The sequence below is a fragment of the Gavialis gangeticus genome, unplaced genomic scaffold (assembly GCF_001723915.1).
Source record: "Gavialis gangeticus isolate Ggan-Ray unplaced genomic scaffold, GavGan_comp1, whole genome shotgun sequence".
Taxonomy (NCBI): domain Eukaryota; kingdom Metazoa; phylum Chordata; order Crocodylia; family Gavialidae; genus Gavialis; species Gavialis gangeticus.
In genome coordinates, this window is record NW_017729027.1 from 42,310,399 (window position 1) to 42,332,224 (window position 21,826).

Consider the following 21,826-nt stretch of genomic DNA (forward strand, 5'->3'; position numbering starts at 1 on the left):
GGCTAGGAGCTGGAACCAACTTCCAAGGGAGGTGGTGCTGGCCCCTACCCTGGGGGTCTTTAAGAAGAGGCTGGATGCCTACCTGGCTGGACTCATTTGAGTCCCGTTTCTCTTTTGGGGTTTTTTTGTTGTTCTCCCGCCCTGGCGGGGGGTCGGGCTAGAAGATCTACTAGGTCCCTTCCAACCCTTAATCTATGAATCTATGAATCTATGAATCTTATAGACTACTGATAGGGTGCATTTATATTCTTTTCATGACATTTTAGTTCTGATGCTTCAGATTAGTACTTCTTCCTATATTTTAAGACTTATTTTCTTAACTTCAGCAGAAGGGGATTATTTTATCTTCTTAATCCTAGTTCTGACCACAGCATTTATTTCCCTTTTGAATATCTCCACTGGCTTCCCTTCGGTAGTTTATCAAAAACTAATTTGCTGTACTTGGTCTCCTGCTCTCTGGGCAAACACTTTAACCAGTAGGACTAAAATACAGGGCTCTCCTTAATTTTGGGTGCAGCAGAAAAACATGAAGGTAGATTCTGTTTCTCCACAGGAAAAAACAGAATCCCAAACTATGTGCAAGTACTTGAAAAGGCAGCTAGATGCCTGTGTATGTGCCACTTAGGCATGTAAAGTGAAATTGGAGTTAGCCGAAAGTGCAATACTTAGATACTGTCTAGCAGAAACTTAGACATTGTAAATTTGTTTTAAAATATATAATTAGTATATGTTTTGTAACAATTACTGCAACAGGAAGGTTTCTAAGTAATTTTAAGAGATCTACCTGTTTTAATGAAAGCTACGTAAAGTTTTACTGAATGTCTCCATTATACCCTATCTTATCTTTATTTATTTTGCCAGCAATAGCAGTTCTGCTAAGAGAAGTGTGTTCTTGTTGTTTTATTTCCATATATCTGTGTCATTTTTAAGCTTGTTTTGAATTCAAGAGATCAGATGAAAGGTTTCGAGATTTTATTTTATTTTATTTAGCTGGTAAAAAGTGGGTGAAAAATCAATAAGTAAATTTGATACAATAATTTTAGTTTTTGCAGCCCCTCCTGTAGACACTTTTAAATAAATAACAGCCAAACTTTTAAAGACAGCTGGTAACATTTTTCTCACTTTCTGTGAAGCTTTTATGATGGTTACTATAATGTAGGCTTTGTGCCAGTTTGTATCTACTTCCTAAGCATGCATAATACTGCCTAAACATGACATGGTACTATTGTGTCACTAATCCATGCATTAAATAATCTTTGAATCTTCATTGACTCAATGCATTAAAGCAAGTTAAGTCAAAAAGTGTCTCAAACACATGTAAATTCTAGATCACCAAACTTAGTTGTTGTTTCAGTCTTAGGATGTCCTAAACTAAAGGTTCAAAATTTTGTCTAGGCTTAGGAGGAATTACATCCTTTTCTTAATACTAATGCATATTATAATGAAATTCAAGCTATTGACAAACATGTAGGAGGTGAAATATGCTTAGATGCTCATATGGATAAGGGAAAAGTTCCATGTTTATAATCCTTTAACAAAAAAACTAAATAACTGCCTGAAGAAATACCCTCTAGGTGTGACTACACATTGCATTTATGCCACCTTAAATTTACTGAGCAGTAAATTTCTGCACAGTAAGAGGGAATAGGCTGGTATTCACACATACAGGTGTTAAAGTGCATTAACGCTGTGTGTGGAATGACTTGGAGCTGTGCAGTATTACTGTGCAGTAAGTTGTCTACACATGTGTTACTGTGCAGTAACTAATCAAGTGTAAATTTGATACCTGCATCATGCAAGTATCAAATTTACACTCAAGTCAGCATAAGTCACCATATTTACTGTGCAGTACGATCATGCACATATCAATGCATGCCCATACTGTGCAGTAATTTTGGTTACTGCACCGTAAATGTGCCATGTAGATGCTCTCTGTATTCAATAAGGTTCCTAATATACCAGGCCAAAATCCATAAGGGTAAGTCACCTCCTACAGAGGCAAACCCAGTGAAATATTAGGCCCAAGCTTCCAAAATATCCCCATAACCTTTTTCTTAATCCTGGACTTATGCCTAAGGTCCCTGGTAGACATTAATATAATGATGTAATTGGAATAGTAGGAATTTTATGTCCTATGCCAAAAATCATGCAACTTGCCATGCCAGGTGTCTGGGTAGGGGGTGACTGTATCCCAGACCTCAGGGCTGCCTCAGGCCAATTGTGGCACTCAGCTGATCATCTGGGCATAAGGCAGCCCCAGTTATGGGACACATGCCTCACATAGGGTTTAAGATGTGGTACAAACCAGCCACAAAGATGTTCCACATTAAATACAACATCTGCCATGGTTCTATGAGTCCAGACTTGGGGCACCTCAGCATAAGCAGGAAAGTGAGAGTAACTCAGACCCTGCAATCATTATGCCCCAGGCCTTCCAAACTTCTGTATTAACTAATGGATCCTAAAGCTGGTGCGTTCTATGAGACAATTCACTGGAGACATCAGTATTTAGCAAAGACATTTCACTCTTCTTGCCCTTCTTCCACTATTTAGATAGGAATAATCTAATCCAGTTTAAAAAAATTAGAAATATATTACATCAAGTGTCCAAGAAATACTGATTGCTAAAAAAATGTTCTGTCAAGAATCAGACATAAAGGTTGTTTTCTGTATATGATCCGAAGTGTGAAAATAAAATATTTAGGAAGGTGTGGGCAACATGTTGATTTTTTTCATTCATCCTCTGAATGTAGAAAAGCTAATGGTTTTCACCTCTGGCAGTATGTTTTGTAGTTTAGACCCAGCTTCTCCATGGATTGATTGGTATTTCAGTTTTTGTTCTCTTGGAATATAGTTATCATGGGATGCTGTTCTCACATACTGACTGTCTCTGAAAGTTAAGACCAATTCTATATGCTAGTATAAATGAAAGTAACTCTGTTGAATTCAGTGAAATTCAGAACAAGTTTAAGATGATGCTACATGCTACATGTTACACTTGTTACATTCTTTGCTTTGCTTAAGAAACAGCTATACATAAACTTTAATGAACTTCATCTTCTGAGGATTATATCCGTCCAAGAGACAATACTGAGACTATACACGCTTACGTTCAGTATAATGTAGCCTACTTCTGAAGGTGAATGTAAAGCTAACATTGTGAGGTTCATTTTTATTGTCTTATTTCAGATCAAACTTGCTTCACAAATAAAAAGAAGCAGGTGTGTGTGTGGAGGGGAGATTTTTTTTTCATCTCCTAATTGCCAGTCCTGAAAACTCTGGCTTCTGAAAGACAAGCTGTAGTCTGGAAAAAATTCTCAGTGCTTAAGGGGCTGGGAATCCACCTAAGGTGTTTTTCGAATATATATTTTTGCTCAAGTCATGGTGGGGATTCAGTAACCAGAGCTTAGTTATCTATTTTGTTGACATGATGCCAGAAAAGAATAATTTCCCTTCTCCTTTAGCTGTATGGTCCCTGCAGAGCCAGCAGGAATGTAGGTAGCAGGTGTGACTGTGAATACAGGAAGCAGGAAAATCTCTTCAATAAGAAGTTGTCATTCTTTTACAGAACATCCACTTTCTAACTGTAACCTATTATAACAAGGATTACATAGTTCAGAAGGATGAGTTCTGGAACAGAAATTAAGATGTAAAGTTTAAAGTTGTCAACATTTAAAGGGACAAATTCCTGCCCTTTGTGGGAGCCACGTAAGGAAAAAGTAGAGCCATAAATTCTTCACCGATGCTGCAAACGATACCAGGTGTTCATTAACTAACTGTTGATGTAGACATGACTTCTAATCATTTTTTGAGTAATGGGGCTCATGCTGAAATAAAAGCCAAACAAAATTATAGGGGGGGGGAGGGGAAGAAATCAGTGCTATCCCTTTTCAAAGATTATAGCTTCTATTAAGATGTTGGGAATTTGGGATTCATTCCCTCCTCCTGAAAGGTTTTGAATTCATATCTTCCAACTCATAAGTCAAATCAAGTCACTCCCAAGGCTGCTGGGGCACAGGGTGTGCTGTGCTCACAGGGAACTCACCCTTTGACAGGTCTTGTTTTTAGCACTGCTGTGTCCCTACAAACCCTTGTCACCTGAGTTAGTCCAGGTAGGAGCAACAGTTTAGTCACTGGCAACCTGACCACGGAACAGGCTGTACTGGTTTACATAGCATCAGAAAGCAGACCAAGAGAGGCCTGGACTGACAATGATAATCACTTAATCACGGTGACCTCATAGTCTTTCTTGTTTATGCTGTCCCATTTTGCATAACAAATTTATTGGACAATTGATTGAAATAATGTATCCTATATTCCACATGAGGGCTCAGTCCCTCTTTTGAATTCAAAGAATATTTAAGAATTTTATACCAAACCAAAAAGCTCCAGCAGCAATCCTCTATAGTCCAGTGCATAGAACAGTAACTTGAGACATAAGAACCCCAAGTTAAAATCTAAATGAAGCAGAAAATAGACTTGGTTGTGAGTCTTCTTGGATCTAGTTGTGGTTAGGACATTCAGCACAGTTGTGTTCCTAAGATTCAAAGTGTGTATACCATACTGAAATACCCTATAACATGGTGGGTAGGGGAGGTAAAAATGTGAGTTTCAATAGAGGGGGAATTAACCTTGACTTCTCCATACCCAGTGTGAGTATTCTAACTCATGGACTATTGAATACAATGTCAGTAGCTCCTCATCCAGTCATTTTCTGAATCCAAATGAGAGCAGTGTTGTTTTCTGTGCATTTCTGACAAATTTATCACAATGTATAAATATTTTAAGGATGGCCAAACTTAAATTTCTCCATATTAGCTGGAAAAAATTGCTCCTTTCCTTCAAACTCTGACTGAAAAGGAAGAGGGACAGAGGCCTAAATGAGGCAGAGAAGCAAAAGCAGAAAGTCACTGGGAAAATGGTCAATGAATACAAGTCATAGCCTTATTTTGTGTAAATCAATGTAGCTTCAATGAAGTCAGCATAACTATACATACCAGCATACACTGGCTGACAATCTGGTTCTTTGTCACTTAAAAAAATATCGTGCAAACATGCAGGGTAAAATCATTTTGAAACTGCTTATTTAAAAACCATTTCAAAGGCAGCAGTTGCCACATTGCAGATAGGTATTAAGGTAGACATTTAACATTATTTCACCTCGGGGCACAAGGCAGGAGGTTTCATATGGGATAAGCCCACAAAAACCTTCATAAATGTTTAGCTTACCTTTTGAACTGGCAAAATTGGTATGACTGCATTGCTTTCTGGTCTGTAAAGTTCTTTTTCTATCTGATCTTTTTTTTCTTTCAATGTCTGAGGGACAGAAAGTTAAGATACATTTTATTACAGCTCTTTTCAGGTTAGTTTTAGAGCTGCTTTGATGGTACTATTTAATTACATTCTTCATTAATTTAAGTGGACTCTTATGGACCTCATGTTTTCTTACAGCAGAGCAGCTGATATGTTTAGGTAGTTTTATTTTGCAAACAGCAATACTGTAACTAATAGTAGGCCAAGAAAGCATGAGCCCTGGGCAATGACTGTGTGGTAGGCATCAAAGAAGAGGCAGAGGAACTCAATACTTTTGCACTTATGGCCTTCAGCAGCATGAAGCATGTAGAAGTGGTGGGGAACCAACAGACAGAGGGGCTTGATGCACCAAAGTGGGGAGGGGAGATGGGAGTAGGAACCTGCATCCAGGGTGTAAATTCTGCTGCCAAATTTGGTGCTTTATATCAGCATGACTGTCAGCGGCCTCCAAGCTGCTGGGCCCTGGTCATTTGCTCTTATTCGGTGTAGAGTCTCTGGAGCTTGGATTTCCCCCTGCTGGGCCCTTGTCACTTCCGGGAAAACATAGCTGCCAGAGCCTGGAGCTTCCATGCTTCTGGTCCAGCCCTTTCTTCCAGGTACACCTCTGCTACCTAGGGCCCTACAAATACTAGTTACACTTCTGGCAAATTACCTGTCAGTCAGAACTCACAATAAAACAAGTTACCCAATTCATTACTGAGTTTTAAATAAGCCCACAAGGTAATTTTTTATTTTTTTAGAATAAACTAAAACATTGAACCTCAAGACTAAGCACATCCCTTATACTGCAGTACGCATATATGAACATATACTCTCCTGATGTAGATACATAACTCATTAACATTAATAAAAATTATGTGAATTCATCAAAGTGGAAAATATATCTGTTACCTTATGTGTGGTGGGTTTTTTGGCAGGGGGTTTGGGGGAACACAGGGGGTGGGGGTTTTTTTAAAGAAAAAATCTTCTGTGCCTAAAATTCAAATCTTTGCTATATGTTCTAAGTCAAATACTTTGAAATGTTATCTTCATATTCTGTATTCCATATTACTTTTTCATTTGTTTCCTTTTTTTTTCCTTTCTGCAAGGAGCCAGACCATTCTATTAATCAGGAAACATTTTGTAAAAAGGGTAAAACAATCCAACCTTATTTTAACTTGTGTGTGAAAAACACAAGGGCATACTTGATATTAGAAATGAATCAACAGAGGTAACATGGATTAATGTCCCTATGAAAGACCAGGTCAGTGACTAACTGCCAGAGCCAAATATACTCTGGAATGCTGAAAGGATGCTCATGAAGGTTGACATAGCTTCCTCATAGGCCTTGAGGATTCATAAAGTATTCATAAAGAAGACTTGGGATAGCTTCTCAAAATCAGAGGCTGTCAGAAAAAGGAAAGCATAGCCCTAGAAAAAGGCTGTTCTTCATATCAAATTAGAGTATTTTCACATCTATGCAGCATCAGAAATATTAGAGAGAATGCTACTGTGCAGTAGTTACTGCATTTTATTTAGCACTTATTGATATACGTGCTAAATAAATTCACAGTAACTGTGCAGTAGTGCCAGTGAAAGTGTTTTAAGTGACACTACTGCACAGTAGTTTAATAATACCATGCAGTAGTGTATTAACGCTGTCCATGCTGTGATGCGCTACTGTACGGTATTATCAGGCTACTGGGCAGTCAGAACCTCATGTAGAAATGTCCAGTTTCAGCTATTATGAACTACCCTCAAACTTCTAGTCAGCATTTGTAAGACTAAAATATGCTTGGCTGTGGTCTAAAATCATGTGGGCCTCTGATCCCAGTAAGTCAGAGAAGCTCCCATGGCATTTAGGGATTCTAGGAGCCCAAGACCTGAAGGCAGCATTTCTTCATCCAAATTCCAAAAAAGCAGGAATTTCTGGTGGAGATTGTTAAGTCTTTACATTTCATTATATACATTCAGTCATTACCCCAGAAAAAAGATAATATTCAGATCGTCCGTGCACTTATAACTAGCAAATCAACAAATATGGAATTCTACTCATGATTTTCTTTTTTATCTAAAATTAGTAGAATAAGGTATCTCCCCAGGGCTTTGGTTTAGGACTGTTGCGGCAGCCAAACAGTTGCAACAATCTCTCATTTTCAGACTTCTGAGAGCATGTCTGGAAGTCTAGAATGCTATAAATCAGGCTTTCCCTGATTTATTAACTTTCTTTTTCTTAAAACTGCAATCTAGGTATGCAGTTAATCTTCATAAGTATGTGTACTTACTACTATTATTCTTGTCTTCTTTTCCCTGATCCATTTTCTTTGGAGTTACCCCTCTCCCCCACCCCTTATACTTTCCATTTTTTATTTTGAAGTGTTTTGAGTTGAAACAGGCTCTGTCATTCATTTGCTATTTGTACAACACCTAGTTCAATGGAGCCATAGTTATGCCTCTGAATACCAACTGCAGTATAATAATTATTATTCTTAGCACGTGGTTCATGAGTTAACTTTGCATCTGCGAGATGTATATAGCATAGTATATCTTATTTAAAGATGTGCTGTATTTCTTCTGTATATCATCCATGGATTGCTGCAAATGACCTTGCAGCATTAATTTGTATTTTAGGGTCAAGATGATAATTTAGCTCTTCTGCAAAGTCTTCATTCTACATGAAGTTGTTCAAGTCAAGATCAAAATAGGCCCCATCTGAGTAATTATATTCTAGTTAGAAGGTAACTGTAAATATTATTGAAATTTATGTAGCATTGTTTCTTGTTATTTCACAAGAACTATAAATGTTAACCTAGCTTCAGTGGCCTACTGTGCAGAACAATACAATTGAATATGTAGGAAATAATGATAAGACAGAGGCTAAGACATTTAAAGTATTCTTTCATATTTTTGTTTGTTTTTTCCAATTCTACAAAAAAAAAAAAACATTCCAGGCATCCAGAAATTACAATACAATAATTTTTATCTTATATTTCTAATATGTATTAGAAAGTTGGAAGGAATGCAATGTACTGAAATTTGGTTGGGTTTTCCTTGTTGACAATGAACAAAGCTGACTTCTAAACAAAGTGCTGTGGTCTAAGTATTTGTCTTCATTTTTGTACTTATTAAACATGAAAATTTCACGTGTAGTTTTAGATTCACATTTGTTCCAATTTCAGCTTCATTAATAGTACAAGCCTTTTCTTATATATGCAAAATTTATACAAGATCAACTACTGAAACAGTTAATCGGTTTTTGCTCACTCGGAGCTCTTCTTGAGCTTATCATTGAAATCAGGGATATTTTGAAGGAAAGAACTGCATAGATAATTAGTAAAAGCACAAGGATTTCAAACATAAACATCTGTAAATATTGTATATGTGAATATGGTGCTTAGTATTTGAAATTAGTTCTGAAAAATGTCCATTTTATGCAATTCAACTTTTAAAAAAATGCTTGTTTACAATTTAATGCTGGAGACTTCAATTGAGTTATACTATTCCTTTCTTGAGCCTAGTGGTTGTGGTTAAGCCAAAGTAGCATGGAATGTTTGATGTGTGAGTGCTTAGACTGAATTTTAATTATCCTGGGTTTTTCTGAACATTGTGTGTAGTAAGTATTTGAGTGCCAAAGATTGTAACTGAACTAACTGCTTCATTGGCAACAGGAACACAGTCAAGTGAATTATTTTAGCACAAAGACCTCAAATAAAATCCCAGAAATAAATCAGTCAACCCTGCAGAGAAGAAAGAAATCTTGTAATCTAAAAATGTATATTTTTATAGACAATATAGATCATGTCTAGATTGAGGTTTTTTATGCAAGATGTTTTATCCTTCTGATCTATCCCTTATTAAAACAGACACAAATCATAAAAACATCACTCACAATTAAGTAGGCACTCATCCTGGAAAAGAGACTACACAGTCTTATATCTAAAGAGAATCCCATTGACTTTTCACGGTAGTAAAGTTTCAGTGGACCAGCTAGCTTTCCAAATTAGGCCTTACTCTGTGAAAAGAAGTACAACTTTATTTTTTGGTAGATTAAAATACACCCTTGTCCAAGAATAAATAGAAAGAACAGGGTTGTTCACTCCAGTTTTATGTTCCTCAAAGGAAACCAAAAAAAAAAAAAAAACAGGATTGTGCCCTGAAGTCTTTTGAGCAGTGCAGGTTTTGTTTTTTTTGTTTTTGCTTTTGGCAAAAAAATCTTTGCTTCTTTCAGTCAAACTGTTTAGTTGACAGCATTTTGTAAGGGACATTAATACCCAGTCATATTGATGAATACGCTAGGGAGGATTTTCTTTCTGCTATCAATGCCATGATGCCTGAGTAGAGTTGGGGGCAATTGTAAGAATGTATATAATTATAAAGATTTGGTATGTTTGTTTCATACCACTGCTGGAGCCAATAATTTTTCAGGAAGTGAGTGGGAGAAGGTTACAGCGACAGCTATCAGTGCTGACATTGATGTGTTTTCTATTATACTGCAAAGGAATAGTTGAGCTGCAAGAGCATGCACTAAGCAAAACCCACTCTGTTTTGATTTCTTGGAATTGAAATATAAAATATTTTCCTTTATTACTGACTTCACACAGTCAAGTTGAATGTATTTAAGAGCCCTTGGATTTTTTTTAGTTTTTCGTTTAATTTCCATATATTTTAATTTAAACTTGCTATCTTATCATACAATGTGGCAAACATTGCACAATTTCTTTGATTTAATTGTATTAAGGACATATGTGTTTATAATGTAGCTGTAATTGAACCCGATATATATATTTTAAAATAAATTTTAGTTCTTAAAATGTTTTTGTTTTCTGAATAAGCTGAATAAAAGCCAACAGTATGCCTTTGTTGCAAACAAGGACAGCAGCATAGTGAGCTGTATTAGTAGGATTATTGCCAGCAGATCAAGGGAAATGATTCTTTCCCTCTATTCTGCACTGGTAAGGCCACATCTGGAGTACTGTGTTCGGTTTTGGGACCCCTACTGTAGAAAGGATGTAGATAAATTAGAGAGTCCAGCGGAAGGCAACAAAAATGGTGAAGGGGCTGGGGCACAACTTGTGAGGAGAGGCTGAGGAAACTGGGCTTATTTAGTCTGGAGAAAAGACTGAAGGAAGATTTAAGAGCAGCCTTCAACAACATGAAGCGCAGTTCCAAGAGGATAGCGGCAAATAACAGAACAAGGAACAATGTAGCAGCAAGGGAAGTTTCGGTTAGATATGAGGAATCATTTTCTCCTGAAGAGCGTAGTAAAGCAATGGAACAGCTTACCCAGAGAGGTTGTAAAATCTCCATCCTTGGAGGTTTTTAAGACCTGGCTAGACAAAACCTTGGCTAGGATGATCTAGTCGGGGACAGTCCTGCTTTGAGCAGGGGTTTGGACTAGATGACTTCCTAAGGTCCCTTCCAATCCTGATTTGCTATGATTCTATGATGTAATATTAATATCCTTCTTATTTTTATGAGATCTGAATATAGTAAATATATAACTTTGATTGTTTTCAATTCTAACAATGAAATATGAGCATAGAAACAAAAAGGCTCCCTTTTAAATACATTCGGTATATACCTCTGGAAAAAGCACCTTGTATAGAAAAAAAAATAAACTAAAACTGGGCCAGGTACAGACATTACACTTTTACTGGTATAAGTGATTGGAAACTATACCCGTAACAGAACAGAAGATTGGCACACACCAGCTTGTTTACATCTGCTGAAACCCAGTCTAAGATTTTCCCTCCCCCTCCCCCTGCACCAAAGGGCAAATTTATGTTCTGTTCACTACCAGTCTAAACTATGCCACTTACAGAAAGCCCTGTAACTGATCAATTCTGCCTTAGGCATTTTGAATGTCTGTACCTAGCTTCAGTAACACCATTATTAGGAAGGCAGTGCAATTTAACGGTTAGAATAGGGGTGGAAAGGATAGTGATTTGGAGATTGTCATGACCTTGCTGCAGTTTCAGTTTTTCTAGGAATCATTTTTCTTCTCTATATCTCTGTTTCCGTATACATCAAATAAAAACAATGATTCACTACCTTTGTGTATCATATTCAGATACTCTGGTTAAAGACATTACATATTTTTGTAACCTATTAGAAGTATGAGAGAGCTGTAATAATATTAAGTCTATTTGATAGTAGAAAGAGAAACCCAATTCTACTTATTTATTAGAAACTGATAACATTTAAAACAACCTGCTGCAAATAGTAGTTGAACACAAAATGACCTCCAGTGTTTTGGCCTGGTTCTATTTGTTTGGTTTTTGCAGTACAGTCCTGTTTAAATACTTGTGTTGCTTACTTAATGGTTGGAAGAGCCATAGTGTTAACATTACTATTACCAAAATAATTATAATCACAAAATATATTATACAGCCCTTTCTATACTTTATGTGAATTCTGTGACCAATTTTTTTTTAAATGTTAACACAGAATTAATTAGCTCAAGCTTTTGAAAACCTGAAAATGATGAAGAGTTTAAACTTGATATTCTGGCAATCAGTAAATACTGAATCATCTGTTCTTGCTCTCACTTGTCACATCCAAATGAGCATTGATATTGTATTTCCTGGGGACAAAAAGCAGCAGCACACCTTGTACCTCTGCTACTTGTCCTTGGGGAACACCATACCATGCAGTATCTGGTGCACAGCAGGTTATCCTGGGTGAGGTAAGGGAGGCTGGGGTCAGCAACTGTGCTGTCCCCAGAAGCCTTACCTGAGGTCCGGGGAGCTGGGGAAGCTGCAGCCATGGTGCTCCTGCAGCTTGGAGCCTGGCCAGCAGTCACAAAATGTAGTTCTTGAGGGCCAGGCTCCAGTTTTCAATGGTGCATGCTGCAGCCACATGCACTGCCCTGCTGATTTTCCATATGGGTTTTTTTTACCCCAGGATTTCCTGGGACGAACCCCACTCAACCCTGCAAGATAGCAACATGAGAAACACCTGAATGTGCGGTGTGTGGCACACCACATACCTTAGGTTCCCACTCTTCTGGATCCGGCCACTATGTTCACGGTGCTAAGTATAGTTGTACAGAATAAAAATAGTAGTTGAAGCAGCTTAATCAAGTTCATCATCATCATCAGTTGTTGATTGCAGCATCTTGTTGGATTGGGCAAGATTCTGACTCCATTCATCTTTTTCTTCCTTTTCATCTTCTTTCTGCTATAATTTCCTTTGAGGTACTCACCTCTTGTAATAATATACATCATCTTTATATCTTTATTTGATCTTCTCTGAGCTGTTTGTAGGGAACTGCCTTCTCGACCTGCATTCTCAACATTTTGGGGGCATCGTGTCCTCAGAAATTCTTTTCATGTGCCTAAATCACATCAAAATATCTCTTTCTACGTGCATCTTCCAATTCCCCTGATTCAGGGAATCATTCCTCACTTGATCTTTTGTTAAATTTCTAACAATTGCACTTAGAAAGCTCATCTGCAGTTTATAATCATCTAAGTCCTCAAGTCTCTATACCATACAGTGCAACATGATGTAATAAGTCCTGCACATCACTAACTTTGTTTCCCTTTTATAGAAATCTTTAAGGTGTCTATTTAAAAGTTTCATGAATGTTACAAACTTCTTGTCAGTGTCTATCCACTCCTTCCATCACTTGTGAGCACTGAACCAATTTAAATACTTTGAGTACATTTAGCATGTTTTCTTAAATAACTGTTTCATTTATGGCATGCATTTTTCCCTACAGCTCTTGTTTCATTGTTATCATTAATAATATTTAACCCAAATTATTCCATCAAGATGGCATTGCACTTTCCTGTACTTCCATCATAAATCATCACACCACCAGTGAATATGGCCTTCATTCCATTTGCTGTCTTCTTCACTCTGCAGAGAACACCTTTAATAAACACATTTAAATGTCATTTGGCAGAGCCATGCTGCTTATATAAGGTAATCTAAGAAGGTGAGATTGGGGTGAGCTCCATATCTGATTCTTATATATATGGTAGAAGGAAATTGGAGCATGTGGACTTTGATAAGTGCAGTATGCTTACTTCAGTATCATCCTGTGAGTTCATACAAAGCCCTTCATGCAGATTGTGTCCCAGTCCCATGTGTGAGATAGTCCCTATGAATGGGATCCAACCCTGAACCAACCCCACATGACTCATCCAGGCCGAGAGGCTAAAACTTTGGTTACCATAGAGATTTGGCAGTTTCCTGAAGACAGCCAGTGGACCCCACTATTTTTTGTGCTTTCTCTTAGAATGTTGTTCCATCAGCATTCAAAAATAAGAAATTTTTGCTTCTGGCACTTCATGGCTCTGACATAGGTAATGATGCTATTCCATTTCTTCAGCTGGATCTTTGGAGATGGTACCTCACTCTACCATCCCTCTACCAGGCAGGATTTAAATACATAGATGCTTGAAACACTGTGGCTGAACACAAACCACATCATTCTATAAGCGCACACAGGCCAGATCCTGATGTACAGGCACACAAACCTCTGCAGCATCACAGACTGCATGCCCAAATGTACCCTGCACTGCAGATTTGCTAGCAGGAAATCCCAGTAGCAAATAATGCTGTGAAAAAAGGTGGTGTGACAAAGACCACAGGAGCACATGCCAGGAGACATGGAGGCTCAGTCCTCCCAGGAGGTACTCTGGTTTCTGGCTAGAGTATCTCCCCTCCTCCAGTTCTGCCCCGGCTCCTCCAGCACTCCCCAAAGTTTCCTCAAAGAAGGGCATTTTGCCTTGCGCCAAAGTGCACGTTCAGGGGTGTGCACAGCAGCAAAAGGTGGCTGCACAAATTTGTGCTGCTATTTTTTTGCCACTTCAAGTGCATAGCCCTGCATGTGTGGATGCACACACACAGTGCTTAAAATTTGTCTTGCTTGTTTTGTTCAGGAGGTACAGCTTTCAAAGAAAGAAACAAAAAGATAACCTAACATACCCATTACCAATTTACTCAGTCAGAGAGTCTGCATTCTTCACTCACAATGCATTTGTACATATGCTTGTGCCACAGCACCGGGTGCTTTTTAAAGAATAGAATAAGCCCATGATTGTAAAATTTCTTTCCCAAAAACATTACAAGATGTCCCAAATCTCTCAAACTTCAGATCAAAGGGCAGAACCTATTTTAATATTTCCCTTCCCTAGTACATAAAATAAATACATTAATTTAATTTAATTGAAAAAAAATAAGCTTACTGCCAGTACATAGAATGAAATAAGAGAGTTTTGTAAGTAAGCTTTCTAAAGTATTCATATTCTGTGATGATGAACAATAGATAAATAAATGACTTGGGCCTAAAGCTAAAACCTTGTCTGTATCAAAAACTGTAAATAGCATTATCTGAAGCACAATTATGTTTTTGGAGAAAGGCTAGGGTCTCGGTGGATAATATGAGATATTGTTGCATGATGAACCATCTGGAACAACAGACTCCAAAATGTCACATATCACAGTAAGGCCAAATATCATGTAATGTTTGCATTGAATACACTGTCAAATCACGCTTACTGTCACCAGTGGGGTTAGATTCCATAAGAAAGCAGTAAGAGCTGTAGTATTTAGTGGAATTTATTATGCAAGCCAGTGAAGTGAAAACTACATAGCAGCACAGCCAAAAAAAACCTAAAAACCAACTGGCCTTTAACTGAGATGTCTGACAAAATACTGAAGTCATTCTGACACTTTGAAAATGCAGTTTCCATCCTGTTCTGTTTTCACATCCATGACACCATAATAGAATTAAATAAAAAATGTTAAACTGTCAATGGTAGGTTGCTTTAACACATGACTTTTTAATGAATACTTTCAAATCTAATTCATTTTTTACTTTCAAGTATGTTATATAAACTCAAGTAGGAGACAATTCTATGTAGCTATATGCCTGTGAAGTATTGCATCCATTTTTTAAACCCTTAACTTGAGCTCAGAGAAGTCTCCCAAAAAGTCTCTAAATCATTACCTATTTGGGTGTTCTTTGAGGACACATACAGCTATGTGCACAAATATTCATCCTATCCATGTTTGCAGACTTGTACTTATAAGGGGAAATATATTGAAATGAACAGGCATGAGTTTTTAAAACTACTTTCTCTTAGTCCTCTTTGCCAAGAGGACCAACCTTAAATGCATAAAACAATTGAAATCAAAGCAGTGATGCCTTAAATGACTTACTCATCTCAGTGCAATGCTAGTCCAGATTACTTGGGATGGTAATTAAAATATTAGTGGTATTGGCCATTTAGTTTCTGATCTCATAGAGCAGAGGAAAAGCTTCCTTCCTCGTTTGAGAAGTTGCAGGTTTTCTGTTACTTTAGTTTGGTTGGTTGGTCACCTCCTAGCAATAAACCTTCCTTTGTCTCTGTAACTATATTTTGGCTAAGTAGATTTTGTTGCTTGATTGATCTGGGCTTTCGTTACCAGGAAATTAAAACATGGAGAAAGTCTCCAAAGAAAAGGCAATATATATAGTTTTTATATATCAAATATATTATTCTAGTTGTAGAATATAAAAATGACATGGCAAAACATGCCGATACAATATACATGAGTTAGCATCTTTGGGTATAAATAATTTGGAAATTTTAAAAGTACATTGAACTGTGGAATTTAAATATGTTTGAATCTAATATTGAGCAAATGGACTATGATTTTAATTAATTTGTGATACTGGTTAATGAAACCAGCATTATAAAACTGTAAAGAGAGCTTATAAGAAGAGTAGAGAGTAGTTATTATCTATTTATCTATATTTTTAAATCTTTTATGTTTACATTTTTCAGCTGTAGGCCTTGCCGCTTGTCCAGAACCAGTAATTCCTAGCAATGGCATCAAAACAGGAGATAGATATATGGTGAATGATGTTTTGTCATTTCAATGTGAGCCTGGATACACCTTACAGGTACGGCTTTTTTTCTTTCCCATATCAGGACTTTACCCCCAGTACCTCCAATTTGAGGGTATTATGTGCCCCAAATGATTAGATTCTGCAAGGGCCATATGAAGCAATTCAATTGTAGTTCAAAATCTTGTACAAATATTTACACATGATAGACAAGATAACCAAGAGATTTCAAATAAGGATCCATAATGTCAAAAACATTTTGAACTTCTGTGGTTTTTCTGAGTTTTTTTTTCCAATAGAATTGCTCTATTATTTTTCCTTAGTCAAAACACAAGTGAAATTAGTTTTGAAAATGGGCACTGCTAAATTCTGAAAAGTTATGGCTGTTAGTCAAAAATGTGAAACCACTACTCTAAATATTGCTCTACTATTCAGTCTACTTCTTTTCCCACTGTTGAGAAACCAGAGTTAGACTAAGATAAATAACCATTTCTTGCTCTTCTTCATACTAATTATTTTGTTTAGTTAAGTGAACACATGCAAATGTATTACTATATGATAATTTTATTTTCGTAAATAAGAGATGTGTTCATTATGAAATAAGCTATGTGAAACGGCATTAGTATTCTATGAATATCACTGTCTTTCAGGATGCAAAATGTCTGTTTCAGTGATTAAATTCTTTTCTCCAGTCTGTTGCTTTGATTTGCTCAGTTGCACTTTTGTCATTATGACGACTAAATATTTTAAAATAAAAAAATAATAAAAAGTTCCCGTCAAATGCCATGGTTCATTCTCTGCTAGTTCACATTTTCTTCCCCTGAGCTCTCTGACTTCCATATAAATACTGAATTCAACATTAACTATGGAGCTAGGTTTGACTCTAAAATAGTGTTCTGTTTTTATATATATCCTGGAAGGTGGTAAAGTAAGGGTCTTCCTTTGGCAAATCCTACAGGAAATATTTGAATATGTTTCAGAAGTTTAGACACCTACATCACAATGTAGCAATTCTGCACTTAGGGAGAGTATAAGTTTTTATGCATCTCAGCATGTGCTTCCTTGGCAAGTGTCAGTAGAAGATCTGTCACTTAACCAGGACTTCTTATTTAAAAATAGTCTTCAGATATTAAAAATAAATAAAGCAAAAATAAAATACATTTCATACAAGGCACAATGGGCCAGATATTCAGGAGGTATGGTTCATCATGTGAAAACTCAGATGAGGACTGATTTTTAATGGCCTTCAACAAGAAGCCACACAACTCAAACAGCTGTCTTCAGATGCGTAGGAGGGGTAAATGCAAAATTGCAAGGTTGAGTATGGGCGCACCTGCATGAGATGTTTACTGTGGAACTGCCTAATTAGCTCCACAGTAAAGTCTCAGCATCTACACATGTAGCCCTGTTAGGCGGCAGTAAATTAACAAACACCGCCCAAGGTTAGTACTTGTCAACACAAGTCCTATCTTATGGAGACATTATTTAGTGCACTGCAGCTCATGTAGATGCTGATGGGGCTGGCTGGGCCATGAGGGTGCTTCAATGCAGGGGCTGCCTGACAGCTAGCCTCGTCCTGGAGCCCACTCATGGCCAGCCACCCCCTCTGCAGCAAGTTGAACCAGGTCGTATCAGCACCAGGCTGGCAGACTGACTCCTTCCCCAGTCTCTTGCTATCCAGGGCTGCTCCAACCCAGCTCAACATGCTGCAGTCATGGGAGCACATGGAAATGCAGTCCCCAGGAGTAATAAACTTCAGCGTGAACTGAGCCAGAGTTTATTCAATCACATTAATAGCACATGTAGATGTGCCCTATATGGCGTAAGAAGCTATATCCTGAACAATAAAACAATGATATAATGTGTATATGTAGGAAGAGGTTCTGAGTCAGGGGAGAATTTAGCTTTTAACTTTCAAAATCTCAGCTTCATTCTTCCTGAATTTGCTAGGTAAATTGGATAATTATTATCTCCCAGTGGTGTTCTTTAACATCAGAGGAGTCTGAAGGGTGCAACTTTTGCATCATATTTTATCCAAAGTATTTAATATGACCTTAGAATAAAAAGTCAATATCTTCATTCTATTTATAACTATTTTGTTTTTTAAAATTAAAATCTAAATGCCTAATTTTTCTAGTTATCTCTTTAATCTTTTCTTTTCCCTTTTAATTGGAAAATATGTTTTTTTTTACTTTTAAATTAAAAATAGATAATGAAATATGTTGATAAAAACATTAAAAGAAAACTTCCAAAAATTTTGTTTCAAAACTTCCAGACAAAAATGGATAAATGAATTATTACACAATATGAAAAGCAAAAGCTTGCCTAGTCCATATATTTTCAAGCGAGCATAATTATGTTTTAATCAATATAATAGCAGTTTCTACTGACAACCAAGTATGGCATCCTTTAATACAAAACCTTGAATGTTCTGTCTTTCCATGTTTTGAAGCAGTAATATACAGTCTTCCTGTTGGAATAATAAAACTTTAATGAGTATTATACTGTTGGTACATTTGGATAATATGAAAGAAACCAGTTAAGTGTCTCTCCCAGCAACAGTTTCAGATAGGAAGTAGAAAAATTAGACCTGACTCTCAGTCCCGTGTTGTAGTCCATAAATCAGTTTTTTTAGTAATAAATACTCCATTTTTACATTGTTAAAGCCATGGTAGATCCATTTCCAAGGAAGTAGGAGCTTCTCACATCTTGGGTATTCCTTACTCATTAGTGCTGCGATCAGCAAAATTAAACTGTAAGTTTGTTAAAAAGGACAGTTACTTAATCATTTGAAAAATAAATTTTACAAGCATCAAAATATCTCTTCTGTTAAAATGATGAAACATGCCTGAACAATTAGGAAACAATCTTAACCATACAGTTCACAAAATTCAATTCCTTTTAAGTTATAGGTCTTATTTAAAATATAATTCCACCTGTATATCTAGAGTTAAACTGAACTTCAAAATATGAGTGATAACCAGGGATCCTGGTTTTCTGTGATAAAAAAAATCACCAATTTTCAGGTTAAAAACAAGTAGCCCCAAATCTACATTTTCCTGTGACTAAAGTGAAGTGCCACTAATACATAGATATATACATAGTGGTATTTCATTTTGATCATGGAAAAATGTGGATTTTGGGTTAGTTTTTTTTTAACCTAAAAAATGTTGGTGTGGAGGGGGTGTAATCAGAGAAAAAACAGGTTCCCTAGTGATAACCTATTACAAGGAAAGTTTATATTGAACTCTGTGCATTTTACATGAAACTGAGGCTCCTTGATAACAAAAGTGATAATATTGTTGCTTTTTCATTCATGAGAGAAATGTAATGTTATTTCTTCGTTTGTAATTAAGGCTATAGAACATTTATTTCATTTACCTTTTGTCCTAATGATAGAGGAAAAAACACTAATATCCCAGACTGAACTGGAAATTTAGTGTATTTCAAGTTGTTGTGTATGAATGCATAAAGGGTAACCAGTAGGGTAAAGGGTAACCAACTGTGGTATTTAGTGGGATATAGATAGGTGACTTAGTGGGACTCACAAAATCCTATTGAAGTCAATGGGATTTGTGGGATGAGTGGGATACATGATAAAATTGCTTGAGATATAACAGGAGACTGGATTGGGAGACCATTGATTAGGGTGACCATATTGTGTTTTTAAGAAAATGCAGGACACTGTTCCCTCCCCACCTCACAAAGTCAGCCGTCTTGCTGCAGGCAGAGGCAAATGCAGATTGGCAGGAGTGCAGGGCACAGTCCAGCAGGGGCAAGCAGTGACATGCTGTGGCAGGCAAGTGGGCAGGCAGGCACTGCTGCTGCTGCTGTGCAGGAGGCAAGGCAGGTGGACGGGAGCAGGTACCACCACCCCTGCATGTGCCCAGCCCAGCTCCTCCTGAGCAGCAGCTCCAGGGGCACCACTCCAGTCCACCTGCTTTGCTCCCACACAGCAGCAGTGGTGCCTGCCCTCCCGCCAGCCTGTTGCACCATGCCACTACTCTCCACCAGACTGAACCCCATACCCCTGTGATTCTGGGACCTCTATTTTTTACCAACCAGCTGGGACTGGCTTATGAAATCTGGGACTGCCCCAGCCAAACTGGGACATATGGTCACCCTACCCTTAATGTCCCTTCCAGTCCTATATTTCTATAAGTCCCCATAATTACTTAAATCTTTTCTCACTTTATATAAACAGGGCCGTTCTCATATTTCTTGTATGCCTGGAACAGTGCGACGTTGGAACTATCCATCTCCCCTCTGCATTGGTATGGATGCATGTATTCTGTATATGCTGTAGTGCCCAAGATAGGCAGGGGACTTTTGGTTAAGACAAAATGTGTGGTTCCTCACTGAGAGTGGAGTGCTTCCTTTCTTCCTTTTATCTACCACAGTTTATTTAGAACTGTTTGGGTTTTTTAGAAGTTTTTACATCCACCCTTAAAGAATAGTCTCCTTTTTGATGCCCGATCAGTGTATGACTATCATTTTATTTATCTAATCACCAAAAGCTGTCATTAATTTAAAAATGATTCTGGACACAAATTATGAGACAATGTGACAGCATGCTTCACATTTGCCTCAGTCCTCCTGACGTTCCTTCCCATCCTAATTTTCTGTGATTCAATGATTCTAAACAAGTTAACTTACAAACACTTGATAAATTCCTGTTGTTTTGAGTTGGTAAAGGATTAACTACTGAGGAGACAAATTCATCCAAATCAATAGTATATGTTAAAAAAAAGAAATAAAAAAGAAAAGAGATGTAGGAAGTTTTGACCTTAGGCTTTACCTACCATTTAATATTTTGTTAAATTTCTACTCCTTAAAAGTCTGTTGAACATTTTTTTTCAACTCTGTGGATTTTTTTTTAATTGCCTAAATATAGTTATTTAGAATGCTGCATATATTCTGCCTTCTAGTAGTTCAAAAGGAGCTATATTTTCTGTAGAGGACAATATTTTTTGCATTTATCATTACAAGAAATAGTGATGTTTGAGACATTTTCCATTTTCTTTTCATGAGCTTTCTCCTCCTTCAGTTAATTTGACAAGTAAACTACTTAAGAGACCCTTCTTAGTTTCCCAGTATAACTCTCATAGTTCATTCTACAGTCCCTGAAATATTTGGCATGTGGTAGTATGAAGTACTGTGATAGTACAATGTTCAAACAATCGACAAATTTAATCTAGCATTGCAAATTCTCTTCCATACTATCCTCCTTGTAACATGGATAAGAAAAGAATGTGAACAGAAGCATTTCCTTTGAAATTGTTTTTCAGAGTTTAGGATGGGTTTTATGAGCCACAGTAAATGGTGTAAATAGTACTCTCATGAAACAATGTAAGCCCTGAGCAATAGGGCTATGCGAAATTTTGCCAGCAGTTTCGTTTCGACTGTTTCAACTCATTTTGAGCTCAAAACAGCAAAATTGAAATAAAACAGCTTTGAAACAGCCTTGAAACAAAACAAGACAAGTCAAAACGTTTCAAAAATTTCAAAATATTTCGAGTTTTGAAGCTCAAGCTGGGCTTACCTGCAGGGAAACAGAAACTAAAGTAAGGAGAGGGAGGGGGGAGGGAGTGCTCTCATTATTGACAATGTAGCTGGCCAGTACCTGTAATCCTTCCCTGAGGTCTCTTCCAGTCCCAGTGCTCTGGGGGAGGGATGGAAAAACTGCATAAA

The 21,826-nt window shown here is 37.2% G+C and overlaps 1 protein-coding gene across 1 annotated transcript in view; it reads left to right on the forward strand.

The window, feature by feature from the left end:
- Positions 1–21,826, forward strand: part of CSMD1 (CUB and Sushi multiple domains 1) — a 2,474,714-nt gene that overhangs the window by 2,113,852 nt on the left and 339,036 nt on the right. The window contains exons 40-41 of the mRNA XM_019520340.1: positions 16,074–16,192; positions 20,340–20,409. Coding sequence (XP_019375885.1) covers positions 16,074–16,192; positions 20,340–20,409 — 189 coding nt within the window. The remainder of the gene's footprint in view (positions 1–16,073; positions 16,193–20,339; positions 20,410–21,826) is intronic.